Source organism: Helianthus annuus, chromosome 15, assembly GCF_002127325.2.
Source record: "Helianthus annuus cultivar XRQ/B chromosome 15, HanXRQr2.0-SUNRISE, whole genome shotgun sequence".
In the NCBI taxonomy this organism is placed as follows: Eukaryota; Viridiplantae; Streptophyta; class Magnoliopsida; order Asterales; family Asteraceae; genus Helianthus; species Helianthus annuus.
The window spans coordinates 67980762-68003088 of NC_035447.2; the positions used below are offsets into that span (position 1 = coordinate 67980762).

The window sequence follows — 22327 nt, forward strand, 5'->3', positions numbered from 1 at the left end:
TACCGGGGTACGGAACTCGAGGGGCCTTGGTAGGCTCTGTTGATGGGGGAGTGTCCTTCTCCTGCAGATGCGTTGGCGTTGATTCTTCCGTTGCTGGAGGTACTTCTGCAGGCCCTACGGTGCGGTTTCGTAGTGTGATGAGGTGAACTTGCGCCTTTGGGTTGGTTTCGGTATTGCTAGGTAATGCGCCTTGTGGTCTTTCGGAAAAATTTTGAGCTAGTTGATTTATTTGTTTTTCTATGTTTTGAATGCTAGCTTGTTGATTCCTAAAATTTGATTCTAATTGTAGGAATCTTTCCGAATTTTTCTTATCAGTGTCGGAGACAAGGCGAGATATGGTATCTTCGAGCCTCTCTCTTCCACTTTGTTGAGTGAAATTTTGCGACTCATTTCTTGATTGCTGAAAGTTTGTTCGTTGCGGTTGTTGGTTACTACTATTGCCGGGCTCCCTCCAACCAAGGTTTGGGTGGTTTCGCCATCCTTGGTTGTAGGTCCCCGTTGGAGGACCCGACGGCCTAGGTCTATTATCAATGTAGTTTACCATTTCTTGTTGATCGTCCGTTTCTTTCATGCAACTCCAATTTTCATGTGACCCACCACACCCTTCACAAGCCATGACCGAGACTGTTTTGGTCATTTCTAATTTTTTTATTTTTGAAGAAAGGGCCTCGATTTGGGCTTGTAAAGAGGTGCTTTCGTCTACCTTATGGGCGCCCGGGGCGATAGATTTATTTCCCCGGGGAGTGTGCCACTGAAAATTGGTTTGAGCAATTTCCTCAATCTGATTATATATTTCGTGTGGGCGACGATTACCTAAAAGTCCCCCGGAGCTAGAATCAAGTGTCTGCCTAGTATGTGGCAACAACCCATTGTAGAAAGTGGATACTTGTTGCCATATTGCGAGGCCGTGATGGGGACACTTGCGTAATAGCTCCTTGAACCTTTCCCAAGTTTCATATAAGGATTCCCCGTCCTCTTGTGAGTATGTGTTAATTTCAGCCATTAATTTAGCAGTTTTAGAAGGAGGGAAATACTTATATAGAAATTTTTGGGCTAGTTCATCCCAGGTGTTTACCGATCCAGCTGGGAGGGTGTTGAGCCAAGCTTTCGCTCGGTCTTTTAGTGAGAATGGAAACATACGAAGGCGGATGGCGTCGTTTGATGCTCCATTGATCCGAAAGGTATCACATATTTCTAAGAAATTAGTTATATGTAGATGGGGATCCTCGTCCGCGAGCCCGTGAAAGGTCGCGGAGTTTTGGAGCATTTGTATCAAGTGCGGTCGAAGTTCGAAGTTATTGGCTTCGACATTCGGGGCATTGATAGCGGCACCGAGATTACCTACGGTGGGTCGTAAGTAATCCATGAGGGTACGTTGGTCCGCCATTGGGGGTGGATCACCCGAAACCTTCTCTTGGTTTTTGGCTTTTAACCTTTTTCTGAGAAAGCGTTCGGGTTCTTCTAATGGTTCCTTTATGTCTTTATTGGAACTGGAGCTCATACACTACGTGAAGTTGGTGTCGGGTTCCAAGTCCTGCAATAAAAACAGAAAAGAATGTTGGTCAGAAGGTTCACCACGGCCCCGTGTCTAGCGAACACGGCCCCGTGGTCGGAGTTACAGTGGTTGTTTTTCAGATCCCAGTTACTGGAAGTTGGACACGGCCCCGTGTTGCACCGACACGGCCCCGTGGTCAGCCTTCTGTAACTTGAAAAACAAAAACTGCCAGTAACGTTGCTGAGCACGGCCCGTGTCCGACCAGGCACGGCCCCGTGCTGAGCTCTGCAGAAGCTGAAAAATCTAAAAAAAAAAAAAAAAAAAATTCCTAAAAATTAAAAAAATAAAAAGATGATTAGGCCGTTGATTCCTAACTTTCTTAAAATCCTTGTGTCCCCGGCAGCGGCGCCAAAAACTTGATGCGTGTCAGTGTGTATATGTTTTTAATAAATAATTAAGCCCTTTTTACACTTTTAACCAAGTTTTAAATTTATAAAACACGATATTCACTAACACTAAACACACATATGGGCAAGTGCACCCATCGTGGACGTAGTATAGTGTTGGTAAGATACCGAGGTCGTCCAAGGACACAAGAGCTTTTAATACCGGTTTATCCTCAACGTCTAACCAAATCAAAAAGTTAGAAAAATGTTTTAAACTAAGAAAAATAAAAACTAACTAAATGCTGAAAAATAAAATAAAATAAAAACAGATAGACAAGATGAATCACTTGGATCCGACACGTGTATTAGTATAACCTTTGATTATTTTTGCACTTTTGCACTTGTTTAAGAGATTATCTTAGTTATTGTAGTAGGCCCCTCTTTTGAAGGCGACGTTACCCTCAACCCAGTAGTTTGAGTCAGCAAGGATACAATCCTAAAGGGTCGGATTATTGAAAGATAATGAATTAAGTTATTAATGCAAATTATGGTAAGCCCCGCTTTTGGCGGTGACGTTACCCTCGGCTAAGTAGTCTGAGTCAGCAAGGATACAGTCCTAAATAGCCGGGTTATAGTATTAATAGTAGTTAGCTTATGAGGGGGTCAAAGAGTTTGGATCCCCGCCATCCAATACCTATGGGCATTGAAGGAGATCCTACTAAATTTGACCCAGGTCCCAAGCAGGACCTCTAAACGCTGAACAAGGGCAAGACCCTTACCAAACCGTTCCCTTAACCCCCGACCAGGTAGCCAACATACCTCCATATAGACCGTGGAGATATGAATGGTGAAAATCTTTTATTTTATATAGACAGTAAAATAATGCCAAGACACCACGGACAAACGATAAGGAAAGATCACCTTCAACATAAGTAACTAGTTATTAAAGTCATTAATACAAAACCAAATAAAAAGTGCAAAAGATTAAAAATAAAAAGTATTATACTAAACACTTGTCTTCACCAAGTGATGTAAGAGACTTAGGCAAACATGGCCTTGATTGTCAAGAACTCTTACGATCAATCTTGGATCCCGAGACGACTCACACACTCTACGATGGACAATGGATGATGGTGGTGGATGATGGTGTTATGGTGGTGGTGGGTGGTGGATGAGGTGTGAGAGAGGTGGTGTGCCAAGGGATGAGAGAGAATGAAACCAAGCTCCTCTATTTATAGGCTGGACAGAACGCTGGACACGGCCCCGTGTTCGCTGGACACGGCCCCGTGCCCGTCTGACACTCTCTCTCTTCATTAATTGTAATTGCGAATTACAATTAATGCGCCTGCTGTACTTTCAACACGCCCCCGTGCTCGCTGGACACGGCCCCGTGCCCAGCAATGGAAGCTTCTACTGGTTTGTCTTATCTGCTGCTTCCTGGGCACGCCCCCCGTGTTCGCTGGACACGGGGCGTGTTCAGGCTCTGTTTTCTTCTCTTTGGCTTGGGAGGTGCCGTTGAGGGTCCGGGCAGTCCACTTTTGCTCCTTTTCTCGTAATTATGGTAGAATTAGTGGTCTTTTTGCTTCTTTTGTGATTTTGAGCTCATTTCATCCTGAAAATACAAAAGGAAGACAAAAACACTCTTTTTCCAACATTAGTACTTAAAAAGGGTTAGTTTTATGCCTTAATTGATGTGTTTTATATGTTGCATTTTACACACATCAAAGCTCAATTGCCATGTCCCCACTAAGCACGTTGTTGATCTGCATGTGTGTGCTATAATTGTGGTACTACGTGCTTGCTTGTTTTGTTCTGATTAAACATGTTCCTATCTACAAGTTGCACTATAGTTGTGATGTTGATTGTTATAACGATTGCTTAAATATGTATATGTATATATATACACATCTCCTAGGTCTCATTTGTTAAGAGATGCTTATGTGCTTGCGACCTTAATGAGACCTGACCTAACCGTTCTTCTTCTTAGAAGATGTCGCTTCAAGGGAACACCGATGCCAACAACCCTCTGCCGGCGATAGAGGCGGAATTACAAGAGCGCATTTCACAGGCCATCGCACAGCACGAGGCCCTTCGCTCTGAACGCAGTGGAGGTACCTCAGGAAATAACCCACCCAACGGCTGCACCTACAAGCAGTTCTTGGGCTGCAAGCCCCTGGATTTCGACGGCACTGGGGATGCCTTAGCCTTCGTGCGCTGGGTTGAGAAGACGGATTCTGTTTTGCGGTTGAGAAAATGTGCCCCAGAACATCAGGTCACGTACATTTCTGGACTGCTTCAAGATGGGGCTCTGTCATGGTGGAACCTCCAGGTTCAAACGTTGGGCGAGACTGCTGCGTATGCTTTGACATGGGACGAACTGAAAGAACTAATGCATAAGAAGTACTGTTCGAGAGCAAAAATCCAGAAGTTGGAAACTGAGTTCTGGAACTTGAAGATGGAAGGTCCAAAGATAGCTGAGTACATGCAGAAATTCCATGTTCTGTCGCGTGTTGTCCCCTACATGGTAGAACCAGAATTTAAAAAGATTGAACGTTTCATCGGGGGATTGGCACCTCAGATTCTAAGCCTGGTAACAACATCTAAACCTCCAACAATTTCCGCAGCTATTGACTTGAGTGTGGCGCTCACTGAAGAAGCGATAAGACTAGGAAGATTTTCAACCTCTGAGGAGAAAAAGGAGACTCATGTGGAGTTATCTGGAGATAACAAGAGAAAGTTCGGAAACTTCAAGCATGGTACTCAGACGAATAACAACAACAAGGCCAAAAAGGGAAAAGAGTACGTGGGTAAACTACCTAAATGCGACAAGTGTCGATGTCATCATACCGGGCGATGTAAAGATGGAAAGTGTGATAACTGTGGCAAGGTGGGGCACTGCAGGGAAACGTGTTGGCACAAGACGGGACGTGGAAAGAGAGGTCAAGGGTGTTTTAACTACGACGACGTGGGGCACTTTAGGAAAGATTGCCCAAGGGAGATTAAACAAGATCGTGGGAAAAATGTCTAACACCGGAGCTAGGGAAGCACGCCAGGATCCAAACATGGCCATCGGTACGTCTCATAATAGTCAATGTTATGTGTCTGTTCTATTTGACAGTGTTGTCAAATTTTAGCTTCAGAATATACTTGTTTTAGTAGTAAGATAGATATCCAGTACTCGATAGAACTAGCTCAAGGGAAGCTTCGACGTGGTAATTGGGATGGATTGGTTGTCGAGCAATCAAGCGGAGATTATTACCCGCACACCGATGGCAAATGAAGAAACAATCATGATTCATGGAGGTAAGCAGAATACGCCCCTACAGCTTCCAAATTGCTTGAAGGCACGAAAGTTGTTGCGTAATGGATGTGTTGCTTTCTGGGCTCATGTCGTGGACAAGGGAACCGAAAAACCAAAACTCGAAGATATCCCTGTGATAAGGGAATATCCTGAAGTCTTCCCCGAAGACTTGCCAGAATTATCTCCTCAACGACAAGTCGAATTTCGCATCGATTCGATTCCAGGCACCATGCCTGCAGTCAATGCACCTTAGCGACTTACACCTTCGGAGATGCAAGGATTGTCAGTGTAGCTTCAGTAGTTGATAGAGAAGGAAGATAACAGACCAAGTTTTCCGCCTTGGGTAACCTCAGTTTTGCTCGTCAAGAGGAAGGACGATAGCTTTCGTACGAACATCAAACTACCAGGAGCCGAACGAGCTAACCAACAAGAGTCGGTGACTCTTGCTAAGGATTAACAAATTACTTATTTAACTAACTGTAAGGATCCGACTACTATTTCACGACTGATCGATGATCGAGTGTCACTAGCTGTGAATTCAGGAAGAAAGTATACCGGGGAAATTGTGGGACAATAACTTGTTTTAAACTTACACAAAAATGGTGTTTCCTACACGATGCACAAAACAGTTTTACACAGAATACGAAACTTTGAGAATCTAGAAAACATGTACTTAGGACCTTTGGGAACCCAGGTCCAAACTCGGAAAGGTTGCTTAGGAACCACACCTGTTAACTCAAGTAAACCCCATTATCCCGACATATATGCTATTTCAGTAAACCAAACAGAAAGTACTCAAATTTCTTTAAAATCTTCACTTTTACTTCTAGCGAGTAGATGTTTGCATCTCTACTCCCCTTAATGGTAGTTGCATCGCGTTAATTTTCTTCGCTGAGAGCAAACACACATTTGCTTCGATACTTGGTCATTTCTTCATTTTAGCAAATACTCATTGTTTCATTACTTGAAAACTTATGTGTTACGCATGCACCATTTGCTACGCATGCGGTCTCATTTCGAATAAACACTTCATTAAAGTTTAAATATTATGTTGCTAAATCTAATTACTGATTTGTGATTCGAATGACCTACATTATGGTAATTGTTGGCTTCCTTGTTATCCAGTCAACACACTTTCTTGAAACTTCTTTTCTTTCAAGTTACATTCATGATTTATCTTCGTAACCACGCTGAGATTCCCTTGTTGATACATACATTTATTGTCAGATTGCGCTGAAACCAAGTTCAATTGCTTGAACTTGTCCATTTCACATATTCAATTTAAGACGCCATATGATGTATTGAGAGCATCATATTCAAATTTTGCAAAGGGTCTTTTGTTTCGAGTCGTAGTAGACTTGTTTAGTCTATGACTCCACTAAATCGTTTGTTGGTTTCGGCACCTTGTGGTGATGCTTTCACAAAATTGAAGCTTGCGTTAATTTCGTTACGCACCTCATACACGGATTTAATTGTTTATTGACTTGCTCTAAATCCGTTTTGTTTATCACAATTAAAGCGGTCCCAACACAGTTGTGTGCTAAGGCAAGGTTACATAGATTCATTTCATAGCACGGTGTACCTCCTAACGATTCTTTCATGGTCGATCGAATGCCTTGTGGTATTTATTACTTTTTCATCTTCAATCAGAAACAGTAGCTCTTTAATCTTCCATATTTGATTGAAAACCCCATGATGCTATTTAAATCAAGTTTTCGGAGTTGTTTCAATACACTTTCCTTTTATTTCAAGCACGGTGAACTTGTTCGGTCACCGCTATTGTTGAAATATGTCAATCACGACACCTTGTGGTGTCATTACAAATTTGTAGCTTGAGCTAATCATGGTCGACCGTTCCACACAAAATACACATACTCTGTTTGACCTGTCATTTAAAACATTCCTAATGCAACTACAAATTAAGACAATGATACACCAGATTCGCTTGTATTTCACTCGGTGTATTTTCGCAATTCAAGAATGTTTACACACTAATCCTTACCATTTATTTATTCGAAAGTTGACAGATCATTTTCATAATCAAGTTGTTGATTTTGAGTTCATATAGCAAATGCTATGGTTTGTGAAAACTCGTTTGCATATTGTGACCGACTGTTTGAGAATCCATTGGTCAAAACTCCTTGTTGCACCCCTGTTAACTAAGTTACGCTAGATTATACATCTATACATCTCGTGTCCCTTGACATCAAATGCTAGAACACGTACCTTTTAACTATTGGGTTCTTGTTGTTGAAATACATCCTTGGATTCACCTGATATGAATAAGATTTGATTCGGTTTTGTGGTTATCTACCTCAGTATTATTCATATACATACAGACATAATGTAACCCTAAGGAGTTAAGGTAGTACAAATTTTGAGGACGAAATTTTCTTAATAGGGGGAGAATGTGACAACTGTCAAATTTGCATGCATCCGTACAATTATTAAATGATGATCAGTGCTTAATGACTGTGCTGATTTACAATTTATGACTTAAATTGCTTTCTGATTTCTGCATTATACTTACATGTGCATCACATATTGCAAATGACATATCATTGACTGCATGCAAACATATAGACATAAATGATGCACAAAGCACAGTTAGCACAGTTAGCGGATAACTCAGAAAAATGCTGACAGAACTCAGCACATAGACAGACAGTGTTTTGAGACCCAGTATGGGCCAGAGACTAAGTACTACACCAATATGGTGTGTAGGGAAGTAAGGACCACAAAACTGCATTCCTAAGTGATAGTTTAAATGCCGGAAAGTGCCTAAAACTCACTCAAAATGCTGAATTCAGCATAAATCAGCAAAAATCAGCTTTTTTTTACAAGCTAGTAACATGCAAAAATATGACTAAATGGTCCTGAATGCTTTCCTAAGTGTCGGGAATTAAAAGTGTCACAAAAGGGTACATAAAGAACAATAAACAGTATAGTTTAGCACTTTAATGAACCAGTATCTAACCGAACAACCGGACACTACCTGAAACACCAAAATTACACTAGAAGCATTGTTTTAATGTTTCCAAGCTAGTTACAATCCCCGAACATCATAACACCTACAAAAATATCTAGTAACCAAGTAATTAACTTATACTTGATTTCTAACTACAAACTAACTAAATTGTTACAACCTAAGCCTACTACCCCCCCCCACCTATCTCACCGCCCACATGGCCCATTTGGGAGATCTTATTTGATCTTGCTTGATCTCATGAAGATTTGATTAAAAGATATGTCATGTACTTAAGGGAACATATTATCCATTGGATTATGAAGTGTTAGAAGATTATAAGAATAACCCAAGGACCATAACCATTTCATTCTCACTTCTCACCACACTTGAAAAACCTTCTCCTCCCCCTCCATACGCTACGACCAAGAACTCCCCAAACACCACCATCATCTTCATTCACTTCTCATTAAATCTACACATATACAAAGGTGTTAGAAGCTGTACAAAGAATCTTGGAGCTCTTGAAAGTTGAAGGACCTCTCTCTAGTGCTTTTATCCACTTGTTTTCTCCTCTTGATCATCCCTAGCCTTGTGCTAGTGGTAAGAACACTAAACTTTCTATTTTACATCTATTTCAAGTGGTTAAAAGATGTTACATAAAGTTAATCTTGAAGAACACTAAGAAACTTGAAGATGAAACATGAACATAAGCACAAAACTATAAGAAATCATAAGAATACGTATTGTTAAGTGTTGTTTTGCTTCTTGATGGTTGATGATTTGTGTTAGTGATGTTAGACATCATATGAAACCTACTAGATTGTGATTTAACACATGATCTAGTAAGTTAAGGTGGTGATCTTGTGAAAGACCAAGATCATCATACTTTATGTTTCTCATGAACTTGAAGAATGAAAATGATTTTATGAATGATGAAGTATGTAACATGTTACTAGTCATAAACTTGGATGATTTCAAAACTAGTTTTCTCAAGAAACTAAAGTTATACACAAGATTTACTAAAACATTGTTTTAAAAGAAACTAATCATGTTTCTAGTGGTGAATCAAGTATAAAAGTACATGGTTAACAAGAAAAATACAAGAAGATTAATTTTTGAAAAATCATCATACAAGTTGTAAAGATCGAAAATCTTCAAGAATGATGTTATTAAATAAAGACAAAATTGCACAAAACAACGTTTATATTATACCTAATCTGCACTTTATACCTTTCACTATGAAATCGGCCAAACCCAACCTTTATGTTCATGTTTTGTTACATGTTATAACCTTTACAACTAACCTCGTCTAAAAACTCAGTTAAATGCCCTCACATGCATTGCACATGAGGGCATTTCTATAATTTTAAACCCCTGTTCATCCTCTTCCATAAACTACACTAATTAATTCTAAATTACAGAACCATCAAATCATCAATTGCGGTTATTAAAGTCGATCACCATTTAAATGTCAGAGTCGATCGGAGGGTATACGTCGGAAACACCGACTTGATGGAGTCATTCACGGTGGGGTATAGGCTTGATGGAGAATCGTCACTTGACATCGGAGTCCGAGTTGAAATGGGCATTTATATTTCCACATTAATGTTCGAATTTTTTGCAATAATAGGTGGTTTGAACAAGAAAAAAGTGTTATTAGGTGCTCATGCATATTGTTTGCACTTTTAGGTAAGTTGTAAGTTGATATAGCGACCTTCAATGAATTTTTCTGCAAAAGCTGCCAAAGATGTTGAAGGTTGCAGATTGATACAGCGACCTTCTGAAAGTCGCTGTTTGATGTTACAACCTTATTCAAGATCGCAGTTTCATGTTACAACCTTATTCAAGATCGCTGTTTCATGTTACAACCTTATTCAAGATCGTTGTTTCATGTTACAACCTTATTCAAGATCGCAGTTTCATCTTACAAACTTATTCAAGATCGTTGTTTCATGTTACAACCTTATTCAAGATCACAGAATGGTGTCACAAGCTTATTAAAGATCGCAGAATGGTGTCACAAGCTTATTAAAATAACTGTCATCTTTGCAGAATACATGCAACTTTCGTTTGCTAGTAATATAGGTGACTGTTTCACCTTGTTGTCCTTTTGCTGCATGAAATGTGAGTGGTTAATGTAAAGGTGAAATGACTAAACCCTAGGCTCTCACATGATATGGAATCAAACCTGCTAAGTTGAATAGTTTTGTGTAAGAAAAATACTGTTGTGTAAGAAAAATACTGGCTTTCACCATGAATTCAAAAAATGATGCACAGATTGAAGTCTTTACATATGAACATAAAGCAAAGCACTCGAGATACATTTTCAATATCAAACGAAGCTTCAATCCTTTCATTACCGATAAATATTCAGTCAACCTTTATCAGCCGAAGATGAATTTTGAATGTCATCCTGGTCCTCTTAATGCAGCGGTGTTGTTCTTGGACAAGAATCACCGTGCGTTTGAGGTATTCAAAAATCCAACAGCGTATGATCAGCCATTAAATATTAGACGATCAGATCGAACGTTCTGGCAGCATATGAAAGAAAATCCGGTTGGTGGAAGGGTAGAAGGTTTAATACATGCAGCAGGATTCAACGGGATACTGCAAATTGGGTACAAGTATGTAGACCACGCCTTAATAACTGCGTTGGTTGAGAGATGGAGGCCAGAAACTCACACGTTTCACCTTCCTTTTGGAGAAACGACTGTGACATTACAGGATGTCAACGTGTTGTGGGGGCTACCAATAGATGGGTTGCCTATTTCTGGGGTTGACATTGGTATGTCGATGTATGCTGTACGAGACAAGTGTCAACAGGTGTTGGGGTTTACCCCTGCGGAAGCTGATGTGAAGGGCAAAAGGGTTAAGTCCCTCCGAGTTTTAGAACAAATAACATCATCCAATTTTTCTGAAAATGAAGCATCAGATGAAGATTGCATTTTTCGTGCACGTCAAATAATATTTTATTTGATAGGGTGCACAATCTTTCCTGATAATGCAAACCACCTGATTGATGTCAAATTTTTAGAATTTCTCGTAGACTTGCCCGCATGTTCGGGATATAGTTGGGGCAGTGCTGTGTTAGCTCTCCTTTACAAAAACCTTTGTAATGCTGCAGCACCTAATGCTATAGCCATTACTGGGTCAGTTGCGCTTCTACAAGTGCGGGTTTGGGAGAGGTTTCGTTGTTTTGCTCCTGCTGTTGGCCTGTTCCAGTACAATGCCCCATTAGCTGCTCGGTAGTGTGAATTGGAAATAATTAAATTTATTATTTGGTATCTATATAACACTATGTTATTTTTTTGTTTATCCTTTTAGGTGGAAGGGAAGCTTAACGTGTACAGATGTTTCCACACATTGCCTGAGAACATATAGATCTCAGCTGCAATCTATGACCGAGGCAACGGTATGGTTGTTAGTTGTTGACATATAAAATTTAAGTTTGTTTGAACACGTTTCTAAAGATTGATTTTTTTGTTTCAGTTTAATTGGAGACCATACGACGACATTGTGGGTAGACTCCCCGATATATGTCGGAGTGGTATGGGAATTTGGCGGAGTTGTTGCCCTCTGCTATGCTACTCGGTTGTGGAGCATCACTATCCTCAACGAGTGATGAGACAGTTTGGCATGTTCCAGTATATACCTAACCCAATTGCCATAGATCATAATGAGCATGTCAGGCTTCATTCCATGAACCGGAGCGGGAAAACCGGCTGGAACTGGTTAAGTCGTTACGCACCGTATGTTTGTCAGTGGGAGGCACGTCATCGAAACGTGGTCACCGGGGAACTCATGACATCTGTTGGAGTTGCCAATGATTACATGTCGTGGTACATGGAACATACCGTGTTATATGTGTCTAACCCACAGTTGTCAGCTGGCCCTATGATGTGCGTTAGTTGTGATATAATTTAGATGTATATTTAAGCCCTTTTTACACTTTTAGCCAAGTTTTAAATTTATAAAACACGATATTTACTAACACTAAACACACATATGGGCAAGTGCACCCATCGTGGACGTAGTATAGTGTTGGTAAGATACCGAGGTCGTCCAAGGACACAAGAGCTTTTAGTACCGGTTTATCCTCAACGTCTAATCAAATCAAAAAGTTAGAAAAGCTTTTTAAACTAAGAAAATAAAAACTAACTAAATGCTGAAAAATAAAATAAAAATAAAAACAGATAGACAAGATGAATCAATTGGATCCGACTCGTGTATTAGTATAACCTTTGATTATTTTCGCACTTTTGCACTTGTTTAAGAGATTATCTTAGTTATTGTAGTAGCCCCCTCTTTTGAAGGCGACGTTACCCTCAACCCAGTAGTTTGAGTCAGCAAGGATACAATCCTAAAGGGTCGGATTATTGAAAGATAATGAATTAAGTTATTGATGCAAATTATGGTAGGCCCCGCTTTTGGCGGTGACGTTACCCTCGACTAAGTAGTCTGAGTCAGCAGGGATACAGTCCTAAATAGCCGGGTTATAGTATTAATAGTAGTTAACTTATGAGGGGGTCAAAGAGTTTGGATCCCCGCCATCCAATACCTATGGGCATTGAAGGAGATCCTACTAAATTTGACCCAGGTCCCTTGCAGGACCTCTAAACGCTGAACAAGGGCAAGACCCTTACCAAACCATTCCTTTAACCCCCGACCAGGTAGCCAACATACCTCCATATAGACCGTGGAGATATGAATGGTGAAAATCTTTTATTTTATATAGACAGTAAAATAATGCCAAGACACCACGGACAAACGATAAGGAAAGATCACCTTCAACATAAGCAACTAGTTATTAAAGTCATTAATACAAAACCAAATAAAAAGTGCAAAAGATTAAAAATAAAAAGTATTATACTAAACACTTGTCTTCACCAAGTGATGTAAGAGACTTAGGCAAACATGGCCTTGATTGTCAAGAACTCTTACGATCAATCTTGGATCCCGAGACGACTCACACACTCTATGATGGACAATGGATGATGGTGGTGGATGATGGTGTTATGGTGGTGGTGGGTGGTGGATGAAGTGTGAGAGAGGTGGTGTGCCAAGGGATGAGTTGAAATGAAACCAAGCACTCCTATTTATAGGCTGAACAGAAGGCTGGGCACGGCCCGTGTCCGCTGGACACGCCCCCGTGCCCGTCTGACACTCTCTCTCTTCATTAATTGTAATTCGCCATTACAATTAATGCGCCTGCTGTACTTTCGCCACGCCCCCGTGCTCACTGGACACGGCCCCGTGGTGGGCAATAGAAGCTTCTATAGGTTTGTCTTTTCTGCTGCTTCTTGGGCACGGCCCCGTGCTGGCTGAGCACGGGGCGTGTTCAGTCTTCTGACTTCTCTTTTCTGCTTGGGAGGATGCCGTTGAGGGGTCGGGCAATCCACTTTTGTTCCTTTTCTTGTATTTATGTAAGATTTAGCTGTCTTTTTGCTTCTTTTGTGAATTTGAGCTCATTTCATCCTGAAAATACAAAAGGAAGACAAAAACACTCTTTTTCCAACATTAGTACTTAAAAAGGGTTAGTTTTATGCCTTATTTGATGTAATTTATATGTTGCATTTTACACACATCACCCTACGAGCGGTTTTCAAGACGAAGGAGCAAGGGCCCAAATGATGGTATATACAAGTTTAAAATTATTGAAAGTTACCTTTATTATTGTTAGTAAAAAAATTAATTATTAATTATTTTTTTGCAGTCGGAGACGATGGGTCTAATTCACCAATCTGAAGATGTGGACGTTATTCATGGTGCGGCGTATCGGGCCCTTAAGATGTCTAATGTTCCACAATACACACAATATCCGACTCATCTGTCACAGGAGCCGGTGGACCTTGTTTCATATCCTCGTACACAGAGGGTAGGGAGGCCCCGACGTCGTGGTCGTGGTGGTAGAAACGTTCAAGTGGCCGGGACATCAAATTAGGGCCCAAACTTCGAAACAGGGGGGGATCAGGATCCGGTGGTAACGAAGATGTAAATTTTGCGGGAAACTTTGGTAATACTGATATGGGTGGATCATGGCAGTCAGTGTTGGCTACGGCATGCTCCGAGGGTTTTGACGTCGGTGACTTATTGAACCCCCAACAGAATGATATGGGTAACAACAATCAGTTTGTAGACCCAAACATAAGTCAGGCGGGGTTTTTTAGCCCCTCGTCCCATATGATGGGCCCCAACACAAGTCTGGCAGGGTTAGTTACCCCCGCGTCACAGATGATAACATTTATGCCGGATACCCAAACAGACTATCAGTACTGGCCCCCAAACCAAAGTAACGAAGATCACCGGAACCGTTATGCAGATGTTGAACCAAACCCCTTAGACTGGAGTCTCGACTTGAACCTGTTTCCACCACCACCGAATGACCCATAGAGTGTAATACTTTGTGAAATAAATATATTGTGTATTACATTGTGAAATAAATATATTGTGTTTTTTGTTTTTGTTATTTGTGCAATATATTTTATTATTATTTTATTGTTCTAAGTAAATTGATACTAAAAAAACACATAAACTAACACAATCATGAGGTATTTATATTTGTTTATCATTAAGGGTATAAAGGACATTTCACAATTTTTAACTAATAAGCATTTTTATCAAAAAGAAAATGTAATTTTAATTCAATTTCCACCCACTATAAATACCCCTACCATAGGGAATGAGAAGTCCACAAAAACCACAACCACCTTTATGGCTAACCAAGGTGACAATCAAGTAGCTGATGAGCAAAACAATTCGCATGTGGTCCAGAGAAAGTCATTTTCGATTCTAAACAAGTTAAGACGTCCAACCGGTCGTTCTAGCACTTCGTCTTTTCCAAAGCCGACCCAGGTCATGCTAAATAACCGTGGGTCGTCCGCTCAGTCGAGTAAACCTGGTGGCAGCCCTCCAGAAAGAAAAAATTTTACATTTCCAACTGAAAATTCCGAAAATTGGTCAAGGGATGCTGTTGAGTTTTACCTAAACGGGGATTCCCCTTTTTGTTATTCTCGCTTTTTAGGGGAAATACAGCTACCTAGAAGCTTTTGGGGTAGCCTACTAGGCTACGAATCTAGTGCATGCCTAAATGACATTGTAAACCCAATCCTACCAGTATTAAATTTTGATTATACAAATCACTGATTAGATATATTTTTTTATGGCAGCATGTTCAAGCGTGGACGTTAAGGCTGATGCGGCTTCGACAATCTAAACTTTTAAAAGACCCGTCAAGGAAATTGCGTTGGACGGTTTTACCTCCGCAATTTTATGAAGACGTGTGTTATACGAAGGATTGTTTAAGAGCGGTAGACATGGCGGGAAAGAAGGAACCGTACCCTCCATTTTGGGAGGTAGATTATTTGTATATTCCGATATGGATTAAGCAGGAGGACTGGTTACTATTCCGTGTTGATATGTTTAACATGGAAATAACACAATATTGGACTGATAAAAGATGGGGAAATGAAAAAAGACGGCTGGTTGAACACGTGATGGACATTTTTCCAATTTTCTTCAAGCATTTTCTTGACCAAATCCACTATTGGCGAAACTCGAGATACTGCACAAAGAAAAAAGTTTCATTTGGTTATGTTCAAGATGGTGTGCCTCAGGAAAATGGTAACATTGCTAATTCAGGGGTGCTTGTCTGTATGATGATGGAGAACCTTGTAAGAGGCAAGTCGCTCATTGATGAAACTGACGTAGAAGAGAGTTGTATCAACTACCGTCGCCACATGGCTAACGAGCTCTATAGATGGCGTTGTATGTAGGATGAATGTTGTTTTTGTTTATGAATTGTGCTTTCGTACTTTCTTTATAATAAAAATTTAATGTTTCCTCATATTCCAACATATTAGGCTTTTTGTCAAAAAGGGCCAACCTTGCGTTTTCTGGGTCTGTTATCTCACCGGTGCGTCGCAGTTCGCCATCACCGGGTTTCTTCGTGTCGTATGCTAGGGTGAATAAGGACTTGGGGCATTGGCGTTGTCTCGCCAGAGGTCATTTCCTCTCGTTTTGAGGGGGGGCAAAACGGCCAAAAAGCCAGTTTTGACTTTTTGTCAAAAAGGGCCAACCTTGCGTTTTCTGGGTCTGTTATCTCACCGGTGCGTCGCAGTTCGCCATCACCGGGTTTCTTCGTGACGTATGCTAGGGTGAATAAGGACTTGCGGCATTGGCGTTGTCTCGCCAGAAGTCGTTTCCTCTCGTTTTGAGGGGGGGGGGGGGAACGACCAAAAAGCCATTTTTGACTTTTTGTCAAAAAGGGCCAACCTTGCGTTTTCTGGGTCTGTTATCTCACCGGTGCATCGCAGTTCGCCATCACTGGGTTTCTTCGTGTCGTATGATAGGGTGAATAAGGACTTGGGGCATTGGCGTTGTCTCTCCAGAGGTCGTTTCCTCTCGTTTTGAGGGGGGCAAAACGGCCAAAAAGGCATTTTTGACTTTTTGACAAAAAAAGTGGAAATTGATATTTAATAATTTAATACAAGTACGATAAACAATTACACGTTTTATTACATGTAAGGGTGAATAAGGACTTGGGGCATTGGCGTTGTCTCGCCAGAGGTCGTTTCCTTTCGTTTTGGGGGTGAAAAACGAGCTGCATAAAACTCATCCGCCATCTCTCGTCTGTATTTCGCGCAAGCCTCGACAACATCTCCCCCAATCCCGACGTCCTCGTCACTAACCAGTTTTCTTAACAACATACAAACTGACACCCCTGAATCTGGTCCTGGGTTTTCCTTTTGATGTTGGCAAACTTCAGTATGTGTCACCATTGTGTTTTCCACATGTGGGCGTCCAGAATGTTCCCAGTATGCAATTTTTTCCAAAAATTTTTTGAATAACGATTCAAATTTTATTAGGGTTGGGTATACCCTAACTTGAATCAAGCTTGACCCATCAGAAACACTTGAAGTACACGTCCCAGTAAAATAAAAAGTAAGGTGAAGTGTCCGCATATCAACACGAACCATGAACCAGTCTTGAAGGTCAACACAGATTGGAATATAAACCTGAGACAAAAATAAATAAGTTAAACGTATTTGGTTTAAGATATACAGTGGGGGATGTAAGTGTTACCGTATCGATGTCCCAAAATGGAGGGTAATGTTCCTTTAATCCAATAGCAAAAGGTAACGCACGATGGTTAGGATTCTCTTCCAAAAGGTCGAGAAATTGAGGTGGGAGAATCGTCCATGGAAACAGTTGTTCTGGTCTTTTGGATTTTTTATTAAAATCCATCTGAACCTCATCATTCTCGTCACCCACCCACACACATGCTACAACGGTGAAAGTTTTATAACATAAGAATAAAACTAAATTTTCGGAGGGTTTTAATAATTTATACTCCTTACCAGTGGCGACAAGTAACCGTAGTTCTCGTATCCAAGTTGGGCACCCCAAAACTCGGACTCGAGTTGTCTCCTTCCAAGGAATCCGCTATAACAGAAAGAAGAATCTCCGTTATGATAGAACGCCATTACATTTTTTGACCAGGATCTAGACTCTTCTGTTGGGTAATAATACCAGCGTGTCTTTCTGGGGATCTTCTCAAGGGGGGTATCAGGGACTTCCTCCAGCTCCAATAACGAGTCTTCTGGGTCCCCCATTTGTTGTGTGTCGTTGGTGCAATTCGAGATGGGGGTATGGGTGACTATTTATCCAGAGATGTTATACTAGGTCGCTGTTTCATTCAGAGATGTTATACTAGGTCGCTGTTTCATTCAGAGATGTTATACTAGGTCGCTGTTTCATTCAGAGATGTTATACTAGGTCGCTGTTTCATTCAGAGATGTTATACTAGGTCGCTGTTTCATTCAGAGATGTTATATTAGGTCGCTGTTTCATTCAGAGATGTTATACTAGGTCGATGTTTCATTCAGAGATGTTATATTAGGTCGCTGTTTCATTCAGAGATGTTATATTAGGTCGCTGTTTCATTCAGAGATGTTATACTAGGTCGTTCTTTCATCTATAAAAGGCCCTCCATTGGTACCACCTCATCACTCTTCTTTGCAATACCATTTCGTAGTAATGGATAAGCGCAATGGTAAGAAACGGTTACCTCCTTTCTCCCACTTTCAAAACAATTGCTTGACTGAAGAAGACATGAAAGCTATTTTGGAATGGGAACTACCCCCAAAGGTTACTGTTCTGGAGGAAGGAAAGAAATCAACAAAATCGAAACCTGTCGAGGAAGGAGGATCGTCTTCCGGTGCAGTTGTGAATCAGCAACTGGCGAAACAGAAGGACGTTCGTGGAAGAAATAAACAGGTTGAAGAAATCCCCGTTGTTAAAAAAGTTTGGACCTATGACAATCAACAGTTTGATTTCAACCCTAACCCGGAGGAGGATTACGACCCAGAAGTCCTGAAGGAAGCTTGGAACTATGAGGAAGAAGAAGAAGATTGGTCCTGTGTTTGGCAGAACCCATATTCTGGAGAAGAGTCAGACTCAGAACTATCATCTAGAGGTGACTGCCATTGGAAATAGGGTTGCTCCTTTTCTATCATGATGTTTGTTGTAGTGGTGTTTACTTGAAAGTTTTTTGTCCTTTCCTATATCTTTAGTGGAAGAAGGTTATTATACTTTATTGTATCAGTAGGTTATTTTACTAGTATTATAATAACTACCCACCCCTATACTTCTCCTGTCTATAAATACCACCTATCACCCAAATATGTCTTCACATCTTTAACTCACCCCACCAGTTATTCGGATGGCAGATGGTGATAACGAATTACACATTCATTTTCATTTGCATATACATGAAGGGGAGCCAAACCCTGCAAATGTTGAACGACAACCAAACCATATCTCTGTTCAGCCACAACCGAACCGTAACACTGTTCAACCACAACCCAACGTTAACTCTGTTCAACCACAACCCAACCGTAACTTTCTTGAACCCCAAACCAACCGTAACCATATTGCTCGACAACCAAACACTAACAGTGTGCTCCCCTCCACTAAACACCTGCATGCCCCTCCCAGACCTTCACCCCTCCCAAATCAAAATCCTACCTCCTTTATGCAACGACCTCAAAGTCCTTGGATTGTGCAGAACCCTAACCCTGCATCGTCAAGGGTTTTAGAACCATACCCCCCGATATGTAGGTTTGGATGCATCTACCATAGCTTGTTCTACCACCAATACGACAGTGATCGTGACTCTAATGCGTTATCAGATGATGTCGTCGTTAGTGATGATCCATGGGAACAATATCACAACATTGACAGCGACTCTGATACATCCTTTTGATTCCAGAGCATGACTAGAATGCGTTATCAGATGATGCCGTCGTTAGTGACTTAGGGGTTCCTGTATTGGTAGATGTATTGTGTGTTCGTAAATTCTCCTAAATTAAAATAAACCGCGTAATGTTCTTTGATGGTTATATTATTGTGTTGGTCAGTGTAAAAGATTGTGAATTTTGTGTTTTGTGTTTGTGAATTTTTCTTAAATTAACAGTCGTAAAAACTCATTTTTTTGGAACACATGTCTTAATTGTTAAATTACACCAATTGAGAATTCAAACAGAAATACCAAACACAAAACATAGGAGGATACACCTAACAGTTAACATTAAAACCACAAAAAGATACTAACTTAACGTCGGCCACAGACCTTCCTGTTGTGCCCGGTTTCTCCGCATCTGCTGCATCGACGTGCCTGGGGTTCATCGTGGTAGTTAACATCCATCTCGTTTCGAATTCTTCTTGAACGAACCCTGCCATGATGTGTTGTGACCCTCGAAGGGTCCCCTTGAATTGTCCAGTCCGCTTCTTCCCACTCATCTTTGTGTCCCAGGGTGAAAAAATGACCGCTATACTGTTCCTGATAGGTGGTGGTGTGGAATATGGAGTGGGTAACGTCATGTGGTTGCTCACCCCTCCAAGCGCAAACGGAGATAGCATGGGAACAAGGGAATCTAAGCATTTGCCATTTCCCGCATGAGCACCGGTGGCGTCTGTATTCAACGGTGTACTCGTTTCCACCGTCATCATTGGTTTCTTCCCTTGAAACCACCGCGTAACGACCTTCTCTGACATCGTAGACGGACACTTCATGTTGCATGGCTACGGAATGCAACTTGTTAAACCTGGACCAAATTCGAGGGGGTAGAGGGGTATTGCAGCTTTGGGTCATCTGCGCTTGGCGAGCATACTCTGATACGTCCTTGGTGAACGTATAATGAATCAAGGCTTTTACTGGCAGCAGTCTTGCTTCCCGTAAGACATTATTCATAGACTCAGATATGTTCTTCGTAAGGTTACCCCAACGACGGTTTCCGCGGTCATGAACAATAGTCCACTTGCTTTTGTCGATGTCGTTCAGATAGTTCCAAGCACCCCGATTTAACAGCTGCATTTCCCTCACAGCCCAAAGATACTTTCTTCGTTGACTTGTGCTCCCGATCATCCAACACAGCTTCCTAAGAGATTTGGTCTTGAACCTACCACTAAAATTGCTTCTGACATGCCGAAGACAGTAACGGTGGTAGGCGTTTGGTTTCCTCCAATCCAGAAGGTTCTCCATCGCATTAATTATCCCGGCATGATGGTCTGATACAACACAAATTCCACTGTTACAGTCTTTGGTGACGTATTCTCTCAAATTTTGGAAAAACCAACACCAACTATGAACCGTCTCTTCGTCAACAAGAGCGTACGCCACTGGCATTATGTAGTTGTTGGCGTTTTTGGTTACCGCAACCAACAACTTACCACGGTACCCTCCTTTCAAGTGTGTGTCGTCCACAGAGATGACAGGCTGGCAAAGATGAAACACGCGAATAGAAGGACCAAATGCCCAAAAAACATATTTGAATGTTGGATGTCCTGGAGCCGAGTGCGGGTGATGAAACCATGAAACCACCGTACCAGGGTTTCGAGACTGAAGCCGTAACACGTACTTTGGCAGCTCCTGAAAGTTGCTTTCCCAGGTTCCATATATCCTCTCAATTGCCTTTCTTCGTCCACGCCACGCCTTCGTATACGTAACATCGACAGACATCGCTTGCTTTATATGCGTCCTGATGTGTTTCACCTTCAACGCAATGTCTGTACGAATTTGTGGCAAGATGTGTGCAGCGATATCCTTAGATCTAAGGCACCTGTTGTTGTTGCGTACCACCGTGGAATAACAAGTGTGGGCAGGCGCCCAGTTGGTAATTTGCCAAAGGTGTTGGTGTTTCTGTTTTGATGCCGTTGCACGCCATTCACACAAAGGAGCATCAGAGAAAGGGTTTTTAAAATTTTCGTTTCTCGTGTAGCATTTAACTTTGTATAAAGTTGATTTGCTATCGATCACAAAAATTTCCCTTCCACGGCGAATGTTCCATTCTCGGATAGCAAGGTCCACCTCCTGTTTTGACTTGAAATACATGCCGAGACGTATCTGTTTTACTTTTGGATTCCATACGTCCATTGGATTATCTTCATAATCCGGACACATGTAATCCCTAAGTTCCTCGTCCTCGTCTGGGTCGTCATGTGTCGCTGGAATGATAGGCCTCGGCTGAGCCAGGGTCAACTCAGTGTTTTGGTTGACTGCAGCCACGTCGTCAGAAGTACCATCGTCGGATGGTGGTGCCTCTTCACTTTCAGAACTTTCTTCGGTGCTGCAACTTTCCGAATCATCAAAACTGTCATTATTGTTGTCACCCACCAGAAACTGGGAGGACGGACCTACTATGTTATCAACAGGAGGCATCAAGTGGTGTTCTTGAGTTGTTTGCCCATATCCCTCGTCATCTTCATCAGAATCTTGGGTGTCAACAACATTACGTTGTGTAATGTCATGCAGAAGGTTTGTGAAACTCATGTGTTGGACAGGATTGACTGCCTCCCACTAAACATAGATCTCGGCAATGAAGTTGGTTTCCAATACTTGGGCTAAATAGTTCATTGTTTCAATACCATCATCATTGAAAATTTTTGTTGTCTGAGATATGCCCTGAAACGTGTACCCTAGTAACAATGAAAGGCGCACCGATTCTTTCTGAAGTTGAACATGATTACAGATTGAATCCACCAATTCGTCATACGATGATTTATGTCGCATAAGGAAAGAGGTTGTTAGCATGGATTGGTCAAACCGAACAGCCCCGTTAACAAAGGAAAACACACCGCCCCAATATAGTCTTACGAGGTATGGCCGAAAAGAATCCATG

General features: G+C 41.3%; 2 protein-coding genes across 2 annotated transcripts; one reads left to right on the top strand and one right to left on the bottom strand.

The window, feature by feature from the left end:
- The first annotated feature begins 10117 nt into the window (after positions 1–10117).
- On the top strand, positions 10118–12049 carry LOC118487230 (serine/threonine-protein phosphatase 7 long form homolog). The gene is made up of 2 exons (XM_035983879.1): positions 10118–11562; positions 11640–12049. The coding sequence occupies exon 1, from the start codon at positions 10404–10406 to the stop codon at positions 11397–11399; it is 996 nt and encodes a 331-aa protein (XP_035839772.1). The 5' UTR covers positions 10118–10403; the 3' UTR covers positions 11400–11562; positions 11640–12049.
- Positions 12050–19761: 7712 nt separating this feature from the next.
- LOC110919745 lies at positions 19762–21978 on the bottom strand. The gene has a single exon (XM_022164004.2). The coding sequence runs from the start codon at positions 21976–21978 to the stop codon at positions 19762–19764; it is 2217 nt and encodes a 738-aa protein (XP_022019696.2).
- Positions 21979–22327: the final 349 nt, after the last annotated feature.